General features: G+C 36.1%; 1 protein-coding gene across 2 annotated transcripts in view; it reads right to left on the reverse strand.

Annotated features, from left to right (window-relative positions):
* The window catches only part of me1 (malic enzyme 1, NADP(+)-dependent, cytosolic), a 154986-nt gene that overhangs the window by 62333 nt on the left and 72979 nt on the right, over positions 1-19674 (reverse strand). The window contains exons 4-5 of one of the 2 annotated variants that reach the window (XM_088625891.1): positions 2842-2917; positions 1176-1337 (exon numbers count right to left, since the gene is read on the reverse strand). The exons of the other annotated variant lie outside the window; for it this stretch is intronic. Coding sequence (XP_088482017.1) covers positions 1176-1337; positions 2842-2917 — 238 coding nt within the window. The remainder of the gene's footprint in view (positions 1-1175; positions 1338-2841; positions 2918-19674) is intronic. 2 annotated transcript variants of the gene reach the window in all.

Genomic DNA, 19674 nt, shown 5'->3' on the forward strand with positions numbered 1-19674 from the left:
TTTTTAAAGTGTAGCCCATTTTTTAAGTCATTGCATGAGTGAAACTATATAAGGACTACATTTTCTTTTGTTTATAACTACATTCAATCATAAGACTTTTGTTTCAATGCATCTAAAGTTGAACAAACTGCTGCCTGAAGTCTAAATACAGTAACTAAAGCTACTCTTAAAAGCCACTGGGCTTTCTCTTCAAAACTTGGCATCATAACCATTAGAATTAAATGGCAGCACATCTACGTTGCCAGTATTGCCTTTCAACTAAAACCTGGCAGACCATCCTACCAATAATTAAAAACCCCAAAGCAGCTGAGACACAGGAGAAATAATCCAGAAAGTTCTAGGAAGGATCTCAGATGTCTGTGTGGTTTGACCTGGTAAAACAGACACACCCTGAACAGATGCATTGCAGCAAAGAAAGGACTTCATGCATCATGTAAAAAATACAGAATCCCAATTTTTAGAAATGAAGATAGTGCATATTTAAAAAGCGATATTAAGCACCAGTGTGAGGATTAATACACACTTAATGATCCCACAGTGGACAGTTTTTTTTAGAGGGGCAGGGGGCTCTCCTCACCACTATGGAGCCAACAGCTTAGCTTACTGTAGCTCAGCAGGTGTGAGCCTGGTCAGTACCTGGATGGGAGACCTCCTGGGAAAAACTAAGGTTACTGCTGGAAGAGGTGTTAGTGGGACCAGCAGGAGGCTCACCCTGCAGTCTATGTGGGTCCTAATGCCCCAGTATAGTATAGGGACACCATACTGTAAAAAGGCACCATCCATTAGATGAGACGTAAAACTGAGGTCCTGACTCAGTGGTCATTAAAAACCAAGGGCGGTTCTCAAAGAGTAGGGCTGTAACCCCGGTGTCCAAGCCAAATTTCCCATTGGCCCTTACCAATCATGGCCTCCTAATAATCCCTATCTATGAATTGGCTTCATTACTCTGTTCTCCTCCCCACTAATAGCTGATGTGTGATGGGCATTCTGGCACACTATGGCTGCTGTTGCATCATCCAGGTGGATGCCACACATTGGTGGTGGTGGAGAGGAGTCCCCATTACCTGTAAAGCTGTTTGAGTGGACTGTCCAGAAAAGCACTACATAAGTGTAAGCAATTATTAAGAATTAAAGAATTTGTGGAAAAACCTTGCAGTACTGCAAGCAGTAGATACCTCATTATTTGTGCCCACATCCAGCATCACCGGCAGACACTGGTGAGGTTTCACTCCACCACATGCAGTATAAAGTGCCAGCTTCCCAACAGGTATGCCCATTCCATAGCAGCCAAGATCCCCAAGACCAAGAATACGTTCGCCATCAGTCACAACAATAGCCTGTAGGGGAACAAATTAACTTCACGTTATTCAATTGTCCTTACTATCAAGCTGGGCACAATATCACAACCTTAATGAATGTCCCATATTTAAGGTCTTAACGAGGTGCAGCCAGTACTGTTCAAGAGATCTCGATGTACAGTGTATACTAGCAACAAATGTATAAACTAATTCCCAAAAATAACAGCTGTTTGATTAAAAAAAAACTTCAAAATGATAGAGCTGTTTACTTTAGGTCTCCCTGCCAAAACACAGTCAGGGTACAAATTTTCAGACATTTGCACAAGGCACATATTATAGCATACTGTATGAGAAAAGTCCCTTTTCAATTCATTTTCTAAAAAGCATGCTGTACAATGAATTGTTCCCATTGACTTTTGTTTACTTTCAAGATGTGGACAAACCCTAAACAGTATTCAGCATCAACATCTAAGCTTTGGTGTGAAGTTATTTCAGACACAGTGTACAGTTAATGTTTTCAGCATACTGTAACATTGCTTTGGTATTTAAACACCAAACAACTATTGTATTCAGTTCTGGGGACCACATAGTAAGAAGTATATACAGTACAGTAGAGTTATTGCAAAAAGTCCTCATACTATAAGGGCACTTTGCCTTATATTTGGGACGATATGCTTAAATTGTATTGAAACAGCTAGATTTTAAATGCAGTATACAAAAATCTAGAGAATACTTACTGTAACAGATATTTGATTATCTAGAATCACAGTTATTGCAAAGGGTTTTAGTTTTTATTTCAGCATTCTTGCATAAATCAATGCAAAAGGCCATTTGATTCTTGTAAGGATACAGGAAGTATAGCTTTGTAACACAAAGGGGATTGTTTTCTTTTGAGGCTGTTCTTTGTTTTTATAATATCTTTTCATTAAACACCATTCCCTGAGCCCTGAATGGTATTTTGTTGGCCCTTCAAACTTTCAGAAGGCTAATTCATTTTGATACTTTGCTATATGATTCATGCACAAAAAAGTTATGAAAAGCCCTTTACAATACCCATCTTAAAAAAAAGTCTACAGAAAATCGCTCAGAACTCAAATGTTTCATCACTGGTGGAATTGATTTGAAATTTTAGGACAACTTTTAAATAAACACTGAATTCTGCCAAGTCAAACCCCCTGCTTTAGCAATTAGTCTTAAGTTGTATGTCAAGGTTTCACAGTCTATGTTAAACATTGTTATGCTACACTGAAGTATTTGGGGAGGGAAGTATCTGGGGTGATGTTTTCATACTGATTGCCTGTTATGCACCTCCCTCCTCTACTTTTGGCTAATCAGCAAAACTATACTCCTAGGCAGAATCAGGGAGATCAAGACACTTAGATTTACATACAGTAAATTTCATGTGAAATTTTTGATCTACCAGAAGCAAGCTGTGACAAATTACCAACAGACAATTGACAAATTTTATATAGTTTACATAACATTTTCATAATCAAGCTTGATGTTTAACAATTCTGCTTAGGCACACAGGTTTAGAACTCACCCGAATATCGTTTTCAGGCCAACTTTTAAGCAATGTTGAGATGTGGAATCGATCATGAATTGTAATGAACAGACCCCTAAAACAATAAGGAAAAACATCAAATGGATATTTATCATTGAACAAAAAAATTCCTGCAATGAGATATTTGCCTGTTTTGCACATAACTTGCAAGTTGAATGACTTTCATATCTCTTTAAAATACAGTATGTAACAATCTGCAACAAACGTAGAACTCTACATTAGTTACACAGTTATAATCAGTTTTTATAGTATTTTTAATTACCTTTAATTTTCACACCTACAGTATAGTGTTAATATTTGTTAAAAAAACAATGTGACTGTGGTAGGTATGGTATTCTATCAGTCATGTAGCGACATATGGTTAGGATATGGTCTTGAGTATCACTTCCATATGTGCTGGGTGAACAGAAGGCTTCCTTTTATGATATATTCATTACATCTTAACCCTAAGTCGGCTTTAGACAAGATTTATAATGATTACAATCTACTAATGTAAGATTTGCACCACTATGACCGGTTAAACTTACCATCCTTACACAAGCAGTTCAGTTATAAAACATGTTTGAAATCAATTCTCTTTACATAAAACCTACAAATGTATCAATATAAGCTATATTGATAAAATATATTGAATTCATATATTTAAAAAATGAGGAACATTATAGAAATGGGAGGTAAACTTAGAACCTATTAAAGCTGAATATGCTGTATATAATAAATATTTAACTAGATAAGCTAATTCAGGACCAGTTGTAATTTTCATGAATGTGGTCTAGTAGCTTGGTCCATGACAACTGGTACTATTTAAGTCAAACATTACACAAGATTACAAAATGCACACACACAAAAAAAAAAACTTTCCATATACTGTAAGTGAGCCCCAAGTTTGTTTCATAATGTAATAGAAGACAGTGGTCTGTATCTACTTGGTTTGTTTGATGTCACCCTTTTCGTTAATGGAAGTTTAGTGGATTTGGTGTAGACATCTAATTCTTTAACCAAACTTTGCGTTGAAAATGTTTGGATTGCAGTGTCTACCGTCCATTCTGGGCTCAATCAAGAAAGGTATCCCTTTAGTCATGTGGGAAAGAAATGGTTTTACTTTTCTGCTATGTAGTGGGGCTGCTGCAGCATTATGGCTGCCATCCATTATCAATCGACACATCCAGCAATAACTCCGTGTAGCCCCGCAAAACTGCAGTCTTGCTCTTGAGTCACAAACTGTTAACTGATCCTTTTGTCCTGTACTGGACAATTAGTCCAGACTGAGGTGTTTAGAATTTATTTTGCTTGTTCATTTTTGTTTCCACTAATTTTATTTTATAATACTCAAGCTAAAATTCTTATAAAAACATTCTTATTTTATCTGATATGGATGTACCTTATTGTTTTTGGCAAGCACTTTATAATATAAAAGATTAATGTACACAGTTAATACATTTAAAAAAAAAATGTATTAATAATTAGCCCAGGCACAAACTAAATACTGACCATGAAATTCCCCAAACATTATTTAATTTTACATTGTCAAGTTTTCAGTTTAAATTACATTTGGAGCTTACACTTTACAGTGCTTAGTTGTCAAAGGAATTGTCCTTTCACAGGAAATACTGTCAAAAGAACACTGAAATAAACTTTTAGCACAGCTTTTACAAATGGGATCACTTAATAAGGATCGAGGTGTGATTGCCTGTTCTGATAATTGAACACTATTAAAACATTAAGAAAAGCTTCCATGGATCCCAAATTCCACTTCAAGTACCGGAATTTTTATAGAAAGTTGTAGGGTACAAAAAGGCTCTCAATATACTGTATAGTACGAAAACAATTTACGTCAAGTATGTAGTTACCAAAAACTTCAAAATGCCCATTTTCTTTGAAAGCTGGGTTATGTTTAGCTCAAAGTGCTGCAAGATAGAACACATTGAAAGATTTTCTGAAAGCATTCCTTGACTACAGGCTCAGTTGGGAGAGCAATCAGTGAGTGTTCTTTCAGAGACGAAGCAGCTTTCAGAGGTAAATTCAGTTGTTACTGTCAGCAGGGGTGACAAGTCGATAGAGTTCACCTCTTCCCGGAAAAATAAATAATGGGTGGAGTGGCTTTACTATAGTGCCCAGAATTAAACAGATAAAAAGGTTGTTTTATTTGTAGTATTGTCAGCTTAATATTTTAAGATACTGTATTTCAGTGATAATTTAAGTTGTCAAAACTGCATCATTATGGAATTATTGTATGTACTGTAACTGCATTAATAGAATTCTTGTCATCACAAAGATGCTGAAGTGCTTTACTTATGGGAATTAACTCACTTCATCTACCACTGAAGTGCAGCACCCATACCGGTGACATGGAGTCACCATGCCCAGTCTCGCAACATACTGTAGCAGATCAGTTGTACGAGTTGAGAAATCCTTCTTCCTTGAAATAAGGGGAAATAACGTTCAAGATCTGAATGAAAATCCAGGTTGGTCAACATTCATAATTTTTCCCCCCATTACTATACGTCAAGCAAAAATAAGGGCAGTTTTTTTCTTAACATAGGAACATAAAAGGCTAGAAATAAAAGGGACACTTTTGGCCTATATGGTTTAAATAAAAGTAAAATCTGCCATTAAAACGTTTTCCTTTTGAAGACAAAATGGCTGTCCTTATAATCAAGCTTTAAATGATGTTATATTCAACCATGTCTTGAGAATTTCAAGTGCTACAGTACGTCTGTCTCCTTAGTTGATAAAGGAGATATTTAAGTTAACACTTAATACATGAATGAAGATCAGAATGGAAGAGAGAAAAGTGGGCCCCATCAGTTTTGCCTTTGAAGTCCTCGGGCGGCTTTATCTCCTCCGTCTTTATCAGAATGATTGTACCTCTTGAGTGCCGTCTGGTGCCCCAGTGGAATCCTTCATTTCGGACAAATACAAAATGGTTCAGACATTCCAAGGCACAGCCGGCTAAAAACTCAAAGGATCCTCTGTGACAAACTTGTATTCACAATATACGCGCTCTTACACAAAAGGAGTATTTACAGCTCACAAATGTGATTAGTAACAAGACATTTGTGCTCCAATGTAGAGAGGAATTTCCAGTACTAAAGCTATTAAGCCACAACTTATTATATTATACCTTTAAGCCACAGCTTATTGCAAATTCTTTCAAATTACATTCAGTTAAAGTTTCCAAATATAATTAAAACATGCATCTCTTTTCCAGTCACTTTATACAAGGGATATACAGTAGTACATGCAAATTCGTTTCATTTACCATCATTTCGAAAGGCTGGGCTAAGTTTTTCAGGTTCATTCTATACACCTGGAATTCACATACAGTAACAGCAAACTTAAACTTTACATTGCATATTTTAGCCAAATGGTCCAAATTTCCTTCGGGAACTTTAACTCTAATAAGCCATTGATTCAAATATCTGTGTATAGCATTACTATATTTTAACCTGTACTTTAAAAAAAATGTTTGAAGGGAATTTTGAGCTGGAAAATTTAAATCTAAAGTTAGCAATATTAGAATGTAAAACAGTCAGGGTATTATAACACTAAGAGGAAACTGCACCCTTTGCCGTTTCATGACTACAAGCCAAACTTAATTTTTGGAAAGATTCATATTTTCCACATGACTTCTCATGCATTGTCTAACACAAAACATTTCAGCCACTTCACCACTTACTTTATGAATGTCCTTTTATACAATGTAATTACTATATGTCCACAGTTGTTTAAATGTCATTTATCCTGTTAGTACCTCGATTAAACTGATGGATCTTTTTGTACAAAGATAAGTACAGTACAGTAGGTAGCACAAACATTCCATAACAGCAAAGAAAAACATGGTTTTACAAATGTAAAACCTTAAAAAAAGATTTTTAATCATGTCATTGAAAGCATGTGTGATTTTAAGGGAACTGTAAGGTTTTAAAATGAGCATTTCACCTCCATTTCTAATGCATTTGGTCAGAAATGGTTCATATTAGTCCTATGGTATTTAACTAGAAAGAGCATTGCATGGTATTTAGTAATATAAATTATTTACTTCCAGAATGCGGTCTTTAGTAATGCTTGGAGGGTATAATTGGCAGTGGCAGTCTAATTAGTACAGGCAGCTAGCATGCAAGACTGCTCCTCTAGAATACCAGTTTCATTTTGTGAAGGATTACCCTGCTTTTGTAAGATCGGAAAATCCGGTCAATGGCCAGCTGGCAATTAAAGAGCCAGACAGTCTGAGAAAGTAATATTTTAGACACTGTACAGTTAAATAAAACCAAAAACATTCTAAGCGACGTCATTACACAGCCTCAAGGTACATGTGTTACAGCTTGAGGCATACTAGTTTATATGGCTCTATAGTAATATTTACCACAACATGGCACCAGAAATGATAGGCAATGTCATATTTTAAATATGAGGTAGTGTGGTTTAATTTTTCTGCCGTTTCCTATATTTAGGGTATTTCTGAGCAAATTAGTACATTAAGAACAGCAAATTGGCTTGTTGCTGTAAGAAAGCCTTTTTGTTTGCATTTTAAGATCAATGCTGTCGTAAATGTACTGTATTCATTCAACAGCACTTTATTCATATTGAGTGAACAGCCACATTCCATCTATCAGATACCGTCTTTGCAAAATTTTAAATGTTAAGTTCTTCTCCTACCACAATTACGTATCATAACCACACAAATTAAAAGAACCATAATTATAATCATTCCATCACCTCTCAGACTTACTGTATATGCCACAGTATTGATTTTGTACCTTTTTTGGCTTTTACCTAAAAAAAACAAAACTATTTGCCATAAAGTGAAATAGACCAGAATTGCAGTTAGAACATCTGCAGGTTGGCCAATGCTTTATTAAGCACAACAAAAAAAAAAAGGTTAAAAAACACCACCATTTTTATTTTCACAAATTCAGCTTCCTCTTGTGTTATGTGGACTAAGTACTGTACAGTTGGCCTAATGCAAACATGGCAATCAATGAACAGGTCAAGCTTGAGTTTCTCTCCTACTCATCACTCCATGTTCTTTAGCTCAAGATGGTACAACTGACTTACAGGCTAAAACTTCAGTTAAGCCAGTAATGGCTTATGAAGTTTCTTTTTCTGCTTCACTACAAATATTGCACCCGTTTTGTGAGACTAGAGAATAAATGTTTGAATAAGAAACATTTTACCTACACATGTACTTTTAATTTTTGGCGAATTCTAATCAGCAGACATCACATCATACTTTACCTTGGAAAACAAACTCATCTTGGCAATGTCAATTAATAGTTTGAGATTTCAAAAAAAAAATCGAATAAACTTGTTTTTTTGGCATTTTAAATTAATATTTATTTTATTGACTTAAAAAAACAAAAACCATCTCAATGTTTTTTTAATGGACAAATGTAATTCTAAAATCTGCAATTTGGGTCCGTATAGTTATCAAATAAAAGTGCATTTAGGTAGTACAAGAGAGAAAACTAATATTAAATCTTTTCAAAATGTGTATTTAAACTAAATGGAGTGGAAAACCAGAGGTTCAAATGCATTCAGCGCAAATCAGATACTACCAAGACTGGAAGAAACTGTGGAATCAAGTATTATCCAGAGAAACAGAGCTTTATGTTGACAGTTTTCATCAGTAACAATATTATTCTGTGGAGGTTCTCTAGAAAGAAATCATTTGCAAACAAAATCCCTTGGCACAAGAACAATCTTTGAGAGAGAACCTGTGCATCAAATACTTCTCCTTTGAACAGAATTCTTTCAAAGATAATTCAGTGAACATGCGAAGTACATAATTTTTTGATTGCAGTAGCAATATAATGAATCAAGGGGGAAAAACTTTCAACCCGTGTGCTTCACAAGCAGAACAGTTACAATTCATATTTTCTAATAGATACTTTGACATGTAGCTGAAATGTTTACACAAAAGAGATTTCTTCCAAATGAAAACTTAATGGATAATGAATGTTATTAATAATGGATACTTGTTACCAATTCTACATACAGGAGTATCCCATTACATACAAATCTTAGACAATACAAATAAAAATCAATACTATCCTGAGAATCAAAAGGAACTTAAAATTGCAAAGTTGGGAAACATTTTTTGAAGTACTATTTGTAGGTGTACTGACCATTTATGGAACAGACAACATATGTTGGAAGTCACTGGATAGTAGAGTGTTTAGCAAACAGCAGGAAGCAATATAATATACATGAATGTATATTGTATGCAAGGCATGCTTTGCATCGGTTGCAGATGCCATCTTGGGCATTTCTACCCCATTCCTCTCTGTCTTGATAAGTATGTGCATGTTCACTGGTCCCTGAGCCCCGGGTGCCACATCCTAAAAATTTGGAGTGAGTCTCACGTCTGGTACGAAGGGTATCTGCAGTATGTCATATTCAACTTGCAAAGAGGCTATAACTCAAACCTAACAATAGTTTTGGACAAAGTTGTCAGGAGTTGATATGGGATGGTTCAGGGCAACATCGCTATTACAAACTGTCCCATCCATGAGCTCTAGAGCAGGATGGGTGAGCACACAGCAGTACCATAATACCCACAGCAGGAGGTGCAGAATGTGAGGGGAGTACACCCCAGTAGGCTCTCTCCTGCCCACTGAACCCCCCCTGCCCACACACACGCCATTCCCATCTCTCATGTTCATGGACTGATTTATGAAAATCCAGTCCTTCTCAGAATCCACTGAAAGTATTGGTTTACTGAATTTCACCATTTTAGTATTTCCAAATGGAAACATTCCTTGTGAACTTCTTAATGATCTGAAAATAAAAAGATAAGCTTACAAAATGGAGGCAGCAAGCTAGCAGCAACGGTACTGTCATTTCAAATCAAGCATTCTCATTACATTTGAGTGCTACCAACAGCATGTCTAATATAAATAAGCTTTTAAGAAATATCTAAAGCCAAATTTTGGAACTAAGCAGAATAAAATAGGAATTAATTTGGCTTCACTGCATAATCAAGGTCCTGCAATTGATCAGCAATATTAAAGGTGGAAATATCTTCTACAATCGCTCTTATTCAGGTGTATTAGAGAATTAAGAGGAATATGTAGTCAGTAGCAATGGCTGAGGTACCAGCATTTAAAAGCAGTTACATTTATTAGACTAAATTATGAAAGAAAGAAAGATGGGGGCCTGGCCTGAAAATGTACATTAGTATCAGTCTGTTAAACCTTCATGTGATGAAGCCAAGCCTTTTCAAATCATTTCCCTTAATTCACCAATCACAAAAACCAAATGGACACTGCAGCACCTTCGTTTGTCCTTCTCAGCTCCTGTTCTCAGATATTAAATACACATTTTGACAGACTGCAAACGAGAGGAATCCTTATTCTCCTGCATATTTGTTAATCTTCATTATCCACCCATCCAATTTTTATAGGTGACCCTAAATCACTATTTATCATTAGATAAAGATTAGGTATATTTGTTAACGTAATTGTTCAATTGAGGAAGTATCAATGAATGGAACACAGGACCCTTGAGGACTTAAGGCATTGTGTGACAAGCCAGCTGTGCATTACATAACGGCGTTTTTATAACAGGTGAGCCCAAGGGAAAGGAAAGGTATAAAACCGTCTAGTTTGTTTACAGCGTAGGAAAAATAAAATGCCAAAAGAAGTCTAAACTTTTTTGAACCATTAACTACTTATGACTTCAAGTCTCTTACACAGCCAGGCAATTAAGCTGCCTATGGCCTCAAATCAACCTTTAAACTTAAGTCTCACCAGGACCATCAACAAATTCTATATCTACACTGCAGCCTCCCACTGAGGTTAAGTCTCTCAGTGTCAGCCACTTGGTCAGTCACTTCCTTCCCCTCTGATGAAGACCAAGGATTGACTTGCTGTTCAAAGACAAGATCAACCAAACTGCTTCCAGGTTACTAGTCTTCCAGACACCTGACCAGGTGCCGGAAGATCAATAGGTAAGAAGTCTTTAGCTCATTCATCAATGTACTGGGGAATGTGGTTTAGATAAAGTCATCCTATTTAATCTGAACCATCATTTCCAATTGTTCCAAATGATCTCTCAATTGTCTCCTAGACCACCGTGCTACATTGTATTTAAGCTTGATGTGATCAAGTTTAATTGAAATGGTTAAGACCAAATTTTAAAATGTGTACTGTTTTAAGCTCCACAACAGCAAAGTCTTGAAATTTGGTGTTTAAGTACTGTCTTTTTGGTTAAACGAAAGCAAAATATATTCTATTCATAAAACACAATAAGTAGTTATTGCTGCACAAAAGAAGTTAATCTAAAAATCTTGGAATACATGAATACAAAATAACTGAGGAAATTCAGGAAAATTTCAATCAGCATCAACACGTTTGTTGCATTGTGATTGTTAACCCACTGTCTATGATTTTTGCTCAATAAGAAACAAGGATGGTATTGCCCAGATTATAGATAAACTCATTACCACACTTGCATGATTTTATAATGTATTTTCTGAAATGACCAAGTAAACAAGTGTATTGTTGTTGCCTTAAAGCAGCATCTTCCCCCACATATACTTCTTACAACACTTTATACGGCATTGAAACGATGTTAACCTACTTAGCAAATATTAGATCTCGTACTTTAAAATGTTATTTATCCCTTGCACTCAAAGATGTTTTTTCATTAATCCAAAGATGACTAATAAGACCAATACTGCATCACTACACAGTCTGATAGTTGAGAAATGTTTCTGAATTTATAGTAGACAGATGTACAGTATACTGCACAATCCAGTCATGTTCAGCTTTCTTGCTCTTGATAACTGATTCTGAAAGTGATTCAGATTTCAGAATGCTGGATTTCTTCAACAATAACAGTCTTCTAAAATAACTCAAAATATCGAAAGTGTTCTGCATTCTTTATACATGGCTAGGGGTAATGAACAGCAGATACCAGATGCACTGTCCTGCACCACGCACCAAAGACTTGATTGAGAATGTGCTGGGGATGAGAATTACTTGTGAATACTTAGATTTAGTAATATTCTGTTGACTTATACTGTTACTGTTGAATTGTCAGGAACAGAGATGGGATGGTTTTGTATTCCAAAGTTGCATGCTCAAATCTTCAACATTGCTTTGAAAACCAGGTGAAAATTGTTTGATGCCACTCAAGTCTTGCTTAAACTAAATGAGGAAAGTAGTGTGAATAAAACCAAGCTTTCACTGTGTTCCATACCTGCTCGTACCTTTTTTGTAAACAAAATGCCTTTAATCAGTTTTATGAATGGAAGGGAAAGTAATACTGTATATTAAGGATAAAATCCATTTTTGACAATATGGTTACTCACGGGCTATATACAGTACAGGTTAGCAGTAGATCATATAGTGGGTTCTGAAGCACCTAGGGACCTGAAAACAGGTTCTTTAGAGCAGAAAGTCTTCAAAACATAGCAGGCCTAAAAGAATGATCATGGTATTTTAAGTTACAGATTAAAATGGTATACATTACCTTCTTAACATGTAATGTTAGTTTCATGTACTCTTTATGTTGATGTGATGCTCATGTCACAGTAAAGTGTTCCTGTACTCGTGATTTACAGATTAAGTACAGCTTATACACAAGATACAACTTTAATATATCTGATAATGCTCTCATAGCAATGAAACAAACTATATGAATATATCATTTATATGATCTGAATAAAGAGCAACAATTAAGACCTTATTACAAAAGGGCATAAGAATGTAACAGACTATTTATACTATAAAGTGTTACAAAAACAAATTATTCTCTCATTTATTAAAATACCCAACACATTGTTCATAAGCCCATTTTCATTAAATCCCCAAACTAAAAAAATAGTACTTGAAATTATTCAAGTAATAGAATTGTGCAAAAAAAAAATTCAGAAGAATTCATTGGAAAGAACAACCAGGCGTTCCACACATTTCAACATTTCATCCATAGTTGAAAATATTTTATATTATATTGTAGCATGCTTTACTACTGTATACTGTTTTTACCATGATGCAGCAAACAATAAGAAGGGCATGTTTTACAACCGGAATAGTGAAATGAGGTACTAGTTCAGATTACTGTTCAAGTGGCATTATATAATTTTTATAGCAAAAAAAATATATACCTATAAAAGGTTTTAAGAGGCCTAAATGCTTCAATCCTACAACAAAGATGTCTGGCAGTGGAAGAGACCCTTCTTATTTAGGCAACAGTTCCTGATATTCGATCAGAAGCATCACTCAAAATACTGCAACCCTGTTATTACTCCCCAGAGAAATGTCTTATCACCTGTGCTTGTTCATATTTGCACAGTGGATAGGAAATCACTTTGCTCAAAATGTACATATAAGATATACTGTATAAATATTGGGAAAGTACTGTATTAATTTAATAACCAATGGATCTCCAGAGGGAAAAAGCCCTGAATTACATGCAAAAAAAACTGGATAGGAATTGGTAAGTATAAGGATGTCATCTTTGATGATGGGGGAAAAAAAGTTATACAATGATTGAAAGCCGATTACTAGAAAATTGCATTAGATTGTTGCAGCACTTTCTAGATTCATTTTCCCACCTCATGTCCGACAGAACAGATCATTTGCCTGACATTGAGCTTTGCAAGATCATGAGCGCTGGATGGAAAGGAGCACACACTGGTACTGACTTTTGGCTGTAAACGATGCATTCTTGCTGATGTCTTTTAAAAAAAAAAAAAAGAGGCAGAAACTACTGTACCTGCCAGATTCTCCTCAGACTGAAAAGCCATAAAGCTCGTAATTTTTTCCCCACAGCTGCTCGGGATCAGCTTTCCATTCCTAATGCAAGGTCCATCAAGCAAAGTGTCAATCTCGCCCTACACATTATTGTTGAGAAGGTGAAACTTGTGGGTTTGTAAATACCAAAACAGTGACAAATGGAGCAAAAAGATTACTATATGTCAGATGAGTATTTCATTTCACTTGAACTGTATACAACTACAAAGTCCAAATAATGTTTTATAAACGGAAATTGTAAAACTGCCTCATTTTGTACAACGTTCACTAAGGTATAACTCTTATAATAATAGTCTGAGAATGAGACTACAGATTTACAGCATGCTTAAGTTTGCCGTAACTTCCAGATCATTACAATTACAAGAACTGTGTAAAGGGTGCTCACTGTGAGCAGTGCTCCCACTATTTTTAACAGCTTTGCTAACAATTTTTTACAAATTTTCATTGTACTGTGGAAAGATATAGCATAAAAATGTTACAATGGACTAGTTAATTCTCCAGTCCTTAAATGGAACCAGAAGTTGTGATCAATTTAAGCAGCTTCATGTTAAAGTTCCTTTAGAATTTTCATGGAGCTTTTGTTCAGTCTTTTTTACAGAAGAATAATATACTGTATTAAGAATAAGAACAAGGGTTACAAAAAGAGGCCAGCTGCTTTATTGGAGGATGTTTTTCCAATTCTTACTTGAAAGAAGCCAAGGTATAAGCTTCAACATTGTGACAAGGTAACTTGTTCCATGCGCCTACACCTATTTATGTAAAGGAGCATCTAACCTTGAGTCTTAAAAGTAATTCCTTTTAGTTTGTTAGTGTCCACTGGGTCATGTTTCACTCCATCAACATGGAAAAACATCACTGACATGAAGAATTGTACATCGATCACCAAGAGTGTTTTGTTCAAACTTCATTGCAGTTCCAAATTTCTAAATTAATACCATGTGCTGCATAACACTCATAACATGATTAATCCCCACCCCCATCTACAGTACTTAAGCATTACATGTGTGCACTTTAATGGTCACAATCAATATTTCAGGATAAACTTCATTTTCAAATCTATGAAACATGTTTCCCCAACCAATAAATGTGTCAATGTGGTTGCAGAAAAGTTCTGAGGAGGAGCTGTTGCAATTTTGTGGTCATCACCTTCCCATGCATGGCTATACAGCATGCACCTTGATGGTCACCAGATCAGATTGTAGTTAAATGTATAGAAGTAGTGGACTCACTGTAGCCTAAACTACAGAACATTTCAGTAATATGAAATACTTTGGAATACTTCCTAAGACAACACTCTAAAATGCCCAACATCTGGAGTCCTCTTGGTTACCTTGCATTATAAGCTTCAGGCATGAAATAAAAAAAATATTTTCTGTACTTTCCCCTGCTTTTTAAATATATTACCTCATAACTCAATAGAAAAAAAGAGTCTTTAAATATCACACAATAAAAAGTAGCACACATGACACAATGAGATAATCTGTTATATAGTCTAAATATAGACACCATTACACCCTTCTGTTACAGTTAATTTATTTCAATGAAGCGGTAAAGAATCATCTCCCCAAAATCAAAAACTGTAGACAAAAATCAAACATAAGCCTACAGATAAAACTTGCGTTCATGTCACCCCGAGCTATTTTTAGGCATTAACATTATACTGTATTTTAAACCTCATCAGAAAAGCTTCTCTAATGCCTAGAATGACAAATTACAAATTTTCTTCTCATAAGGTCAATTAATCTAAAGACTTCAAGAAACTCCATTTTGAAAACAAATTAAGTGCAGATTTTTTACACTTGGTTGTTAGCATTTTATTTCCAAGTTTAGATATTCTGTTATCTACCTCTGATGCCTTCTGTTGGACATTACCAGCACAAAGTTTTTTGGCTGCAAGAAACTGTTTCTGAACACTGTACAGTGATTCCTCACATATCCAAATACAGTGAGACTGCAGCTTGGTCAGGTAAGTAAGTCAAAGCGCATAATTGAATTGTGTGATTTTGCCCTGTTAGTGTAAATAGAATAGGGCTTGATCCTCCTCATATACAGTACATATCTTTGAAATGCTCATTACCACGAAGTGCTCACCTTCTGAAGTTTGGTATAATATCTTTCCTAATATGTTACATTAGGGATCTTGTTAATTCTGTTGTACAGTACATGGTTTATAAAAGTAGCTATTCTTAGGTGTAAAAGTGGCAAACTAACCCAGGATACTTGACATTTGTAATTAAGTTTAAACACTACCAGCAGTCGCAGAACAGGTATTTCGCATATCTCTGACAAAAAGTATTAAGTGGGACATGCAATCTATGGTTCCCAAAAGGTTGGGGAAATCAGAAGTGCCAAATAGTGCTTTTTTTGGGGGATAAAAAAAGCAAACAATTTGGCAGTTAAACGTAAAGCTGTATTGATGTGAGCACAATGCAGACAGCCTCTGGCACACTGTAATATTTCACCATTGCCAGTATGGAATGGCTTGCCTAGTTGAAACATCCCAGGTAAATTCCTTTTTGAACCTACACTACCTGCTCCTAATTTGATCTTCATATACTGAATGGGAGACACTAATGTACAGTATACTTTTAAATCAAAACTAATGGTCATACTAAACATCTACAGGTAAAAAGCTAAAATCGGCAAAAAAACAGCAAAGAATGTGCAATAATAGTTCCATTGATTTCACAAAATACACCTGCATCTCTAAGGTTGCTCATTCAGTGTAATTGGGGGGGAAAAAAATACAGAAGGAACATTTGCACAACCTCCACCCTACTTTGCAATATCTTGCAGGAATATCCAGAATTATTCATCCAAGGATTGGCTACAAGTGACTTACTTCAAGATGTTTCTTATAACCTTGTAAATATCATTGCATTTGTTTAGTAAAGCATGCAATACTACTAATTCCAGAAGACACAGAGGAACTAATACATACTTTTGCATACAGCAAATTAGATTACTGTAATACCCTACCATCAGGGAACACCTATCGCACTTTCAACACCTTACAGCAAATTCAAAACGCGGCAGCTAGAATCATTACTGGGAGTAGAAAGTACGACATAACACCTACTGTACCTGTACTTCGCTCTCTCCAATGGCTTCCTGTTAGGTACTGGGCAGACTTCAAAATTATTTTACTTATAAAGGTCTCAGAGGTCAGGCACCTGTCTATTTAATTCCATTTATGGAGCTGATAAATGTATACAATCCAAGTCGCCCACTTAAGTCCTCTTCATATTCCACATATTAATAAAAAAAATGGTTGGCCATAAAAGCCGTTAGCTACAAGGCCCCTAGTTTATGGGGCAGTCTGCCAGCCTACGTACGGGATGCCGAGTCCATCTCAGGATTTGAATCCAGACTGAAAACCTATTACTTCAGCCTAGCCTACTCACACCATACATCATACCCCATTGCAACTATGGCTGCTGGTGCTGCTGTACTGTACATGCCATTACACATCTCTGTGATGGCCTGCCAGGTGGATATACATGTTCTGACCAAACTATCCTAGTCTCCTCCCCACATGTCCAGATGGTGCCCGAGCTGGTTGTTGCCTTTGATATGCAGCAGGCATTGATCTGCTTTATCCTGTTTATGGTATGTTTGTGGGTGTTGGTCCCGTCTTCTGTTATGTAGCGTTAAATCACTGGGGCTGCTAAACCAAGTCAGCTTTACTGCATCTTGGCATAACGTTTGTTGAAGTCTAAATTAACAGACCCCAGCAACACCTTCCACAATGTGATTAAGTGGTAATATTGCAATGCTGGATATGTGATATACTGTATTTACATGTCCCACTTCACTGCCATGGACCCAAGAAGGACACTGTGAATACAGCTATTGTTTAGGAGGACTTGGTGGTCTACAGAGATCTGCATGGAGTACTGGCACACAGAAGGACATGATGGAAGGCTCATTACTCCACACTAGGTACTTTTTAATTGTATAATGTTAGCATGCCCAGAGGGGCTGTTCAGCCAGTTGACCTCAGACCCTTAGAGACTTTTTTTCCTTAATGAGGAGTTTTTGGTTCCTCTCCTCCATTGTCTTCTGGCTTTTTTTCTTTCTGAATTGTAGCGTCATGTACTGTTACACAGCTTTAAGTGCCTTTGGGCAACCCTCCTGCAAAAGAATTATAACTCATAAAACAGGCATACTGTAACTCTTGTACCTGGCCCTTAGCAAGTATTATGTCCTCATTTAGCTGCCGTTTCTGGAAGCATGCGTTTTTGTAGCTTTGTCTGCTTTTGTCCTTTTAAATTTTACTGCACTTTTCAATTTACATACTGTAGTTTCAACTGCATAATCATCAGGAATTTCTTTTAATACATCATATCCATCTTTAATAAACGAGGTGGCTTTAAGGGATGGGACACTAATGACCACTCCAGCAACCTGACCTTCACTCTGGTAATTACGCTGTTGATTTGGTTGTGCAGAGTTGTCATGGTGAAACCTGATGTTGTGAAATCTGTAGCAACTGAAGAGATGAAGTGGAAAGGCACAATGCTTTACATTTGTTATGAAAAGAGGTGTCAAGTTAGACACCTTTCTTCACCATTTCCAAGCACTGGAAAAAAAAGCTTACAATGTCATACAAAGCTCAACTTCTTCCACCACCCCCTGAGTACATTTTGACATGATACATGTTGAGGTTTGTACAGTTTCATCTTGATCTTCCACTACTCCCTGCTAGATAGTTTTCAAAGCCCTCTCACTACTTTCATAGGCATTTCTCATGATCTCTCAGAATTGGGGAGTGTCATTTTACTTGTTTGCTTTCACTTCCCTATGATTGACCGTGGCTGTACTGCAAAGAATGCCAAGGAATCTTGGAAGCTCTGCATAACATTTCCTTTTTTGTGTAACTTTATAGTTAGATGCTTGGGAGCACAGATACCTATGATTTTGAATGTGACCCAAACTGTAATACTTCACTAGCATTCACATTTGTTCTAAACAACTTTCCTGTGCTGCTAAAGTGGGTTTTGGGATATTCAAAACATATGACCAGGATATCCAGATGGAGAAACAGATGTAAATTGCCACGTGGACTCCATTTTTTATACTTCTGATAACTATCAAACAGCACTAGGCCATCTAATGACTGTACATCAACATTTCATACTTGGACCCTGCAACTTGTTAATTTTGTATTTGCTGTGCATTCCAGTACATGTGGCAATATAAAACACCTTCCCATGCATAGCAAGTAATGCATTTCACTTGTGATGTTTGAAGGTTTTTTTTAAATGCGATTTTATGCATTTTGTTGGAAATCAAGATGGGAACAAGAGCAAAAACACCATAAGAATTTGTTTCATTTTAAGTGAATGAGTTTTTCTGAAATTTAGACAATTTGTTGGAGAGGATTAATCTAGATCAAAGGGGTTGCTTCATCCAAATCGGTAAACAAAATCTGCACGACACAGGAGATTATGATAAAATAAAATATTATAAAGAGGTAATGAGAATGTGAATGCACTCAGCCCAACATAAAAGCGTAGCATTTAAAATGAACTTGTGCTTTTATGTGAAAAATACAATTTAGCTTTTTTGAAAAGCAATGTATAATTAATTTGTGCCAGAAAACAGGGTATTTAGATATACTGTAGGTAAAAAAGCATACTGAACTGATTGCTCTAGTTTTCAGGAGATTAGTGGAAATCTGAAATTAGAAGAGATATCCCCCCGCCCCAGTTATAAACTCCGGCATTTCTTTTCTTAATGTGTTTTTGGTATACTGCAATTTTGTTGACTGAACTTTGTTAATGTGGCTCACCGATTCATACCAGCATGGGAAATGGAGATGAAAGAAACAAATTTGTGAGGAGTTTGGAGTACATACAGTATCTAGGGGGCAGAGACTAGTTAACGTCCACACACTTGCCCAGGTTCCATGAGAGAAGCAATACGAATGCTACTTGGCATTTGACTTTTAGTGTAGGTCACTTGTAAATCAACTCCTGTTGATGACTAGTAAAAGGCTTCAAGATTCAAGATCCCTTTATTGGCCATATACAGATTTCTTGCATTAGGA

Source organism: Lepisosteus platostomus, chromosome 3 (genome assembly GCF_059453375.1).
Source record: "Lepisosteus platostomus isolate fLepPlt1 chromosome 3, fLepPlt1.hap1, whole genome shotgun sequence".
Classification (NCBI taxonomy): Eukaryota; Metazoa; Chordata; class Actinopteri; order Semionotiformes; family Lepisosteidae; genus Lepisosteus; species Lepisosteus platostomus.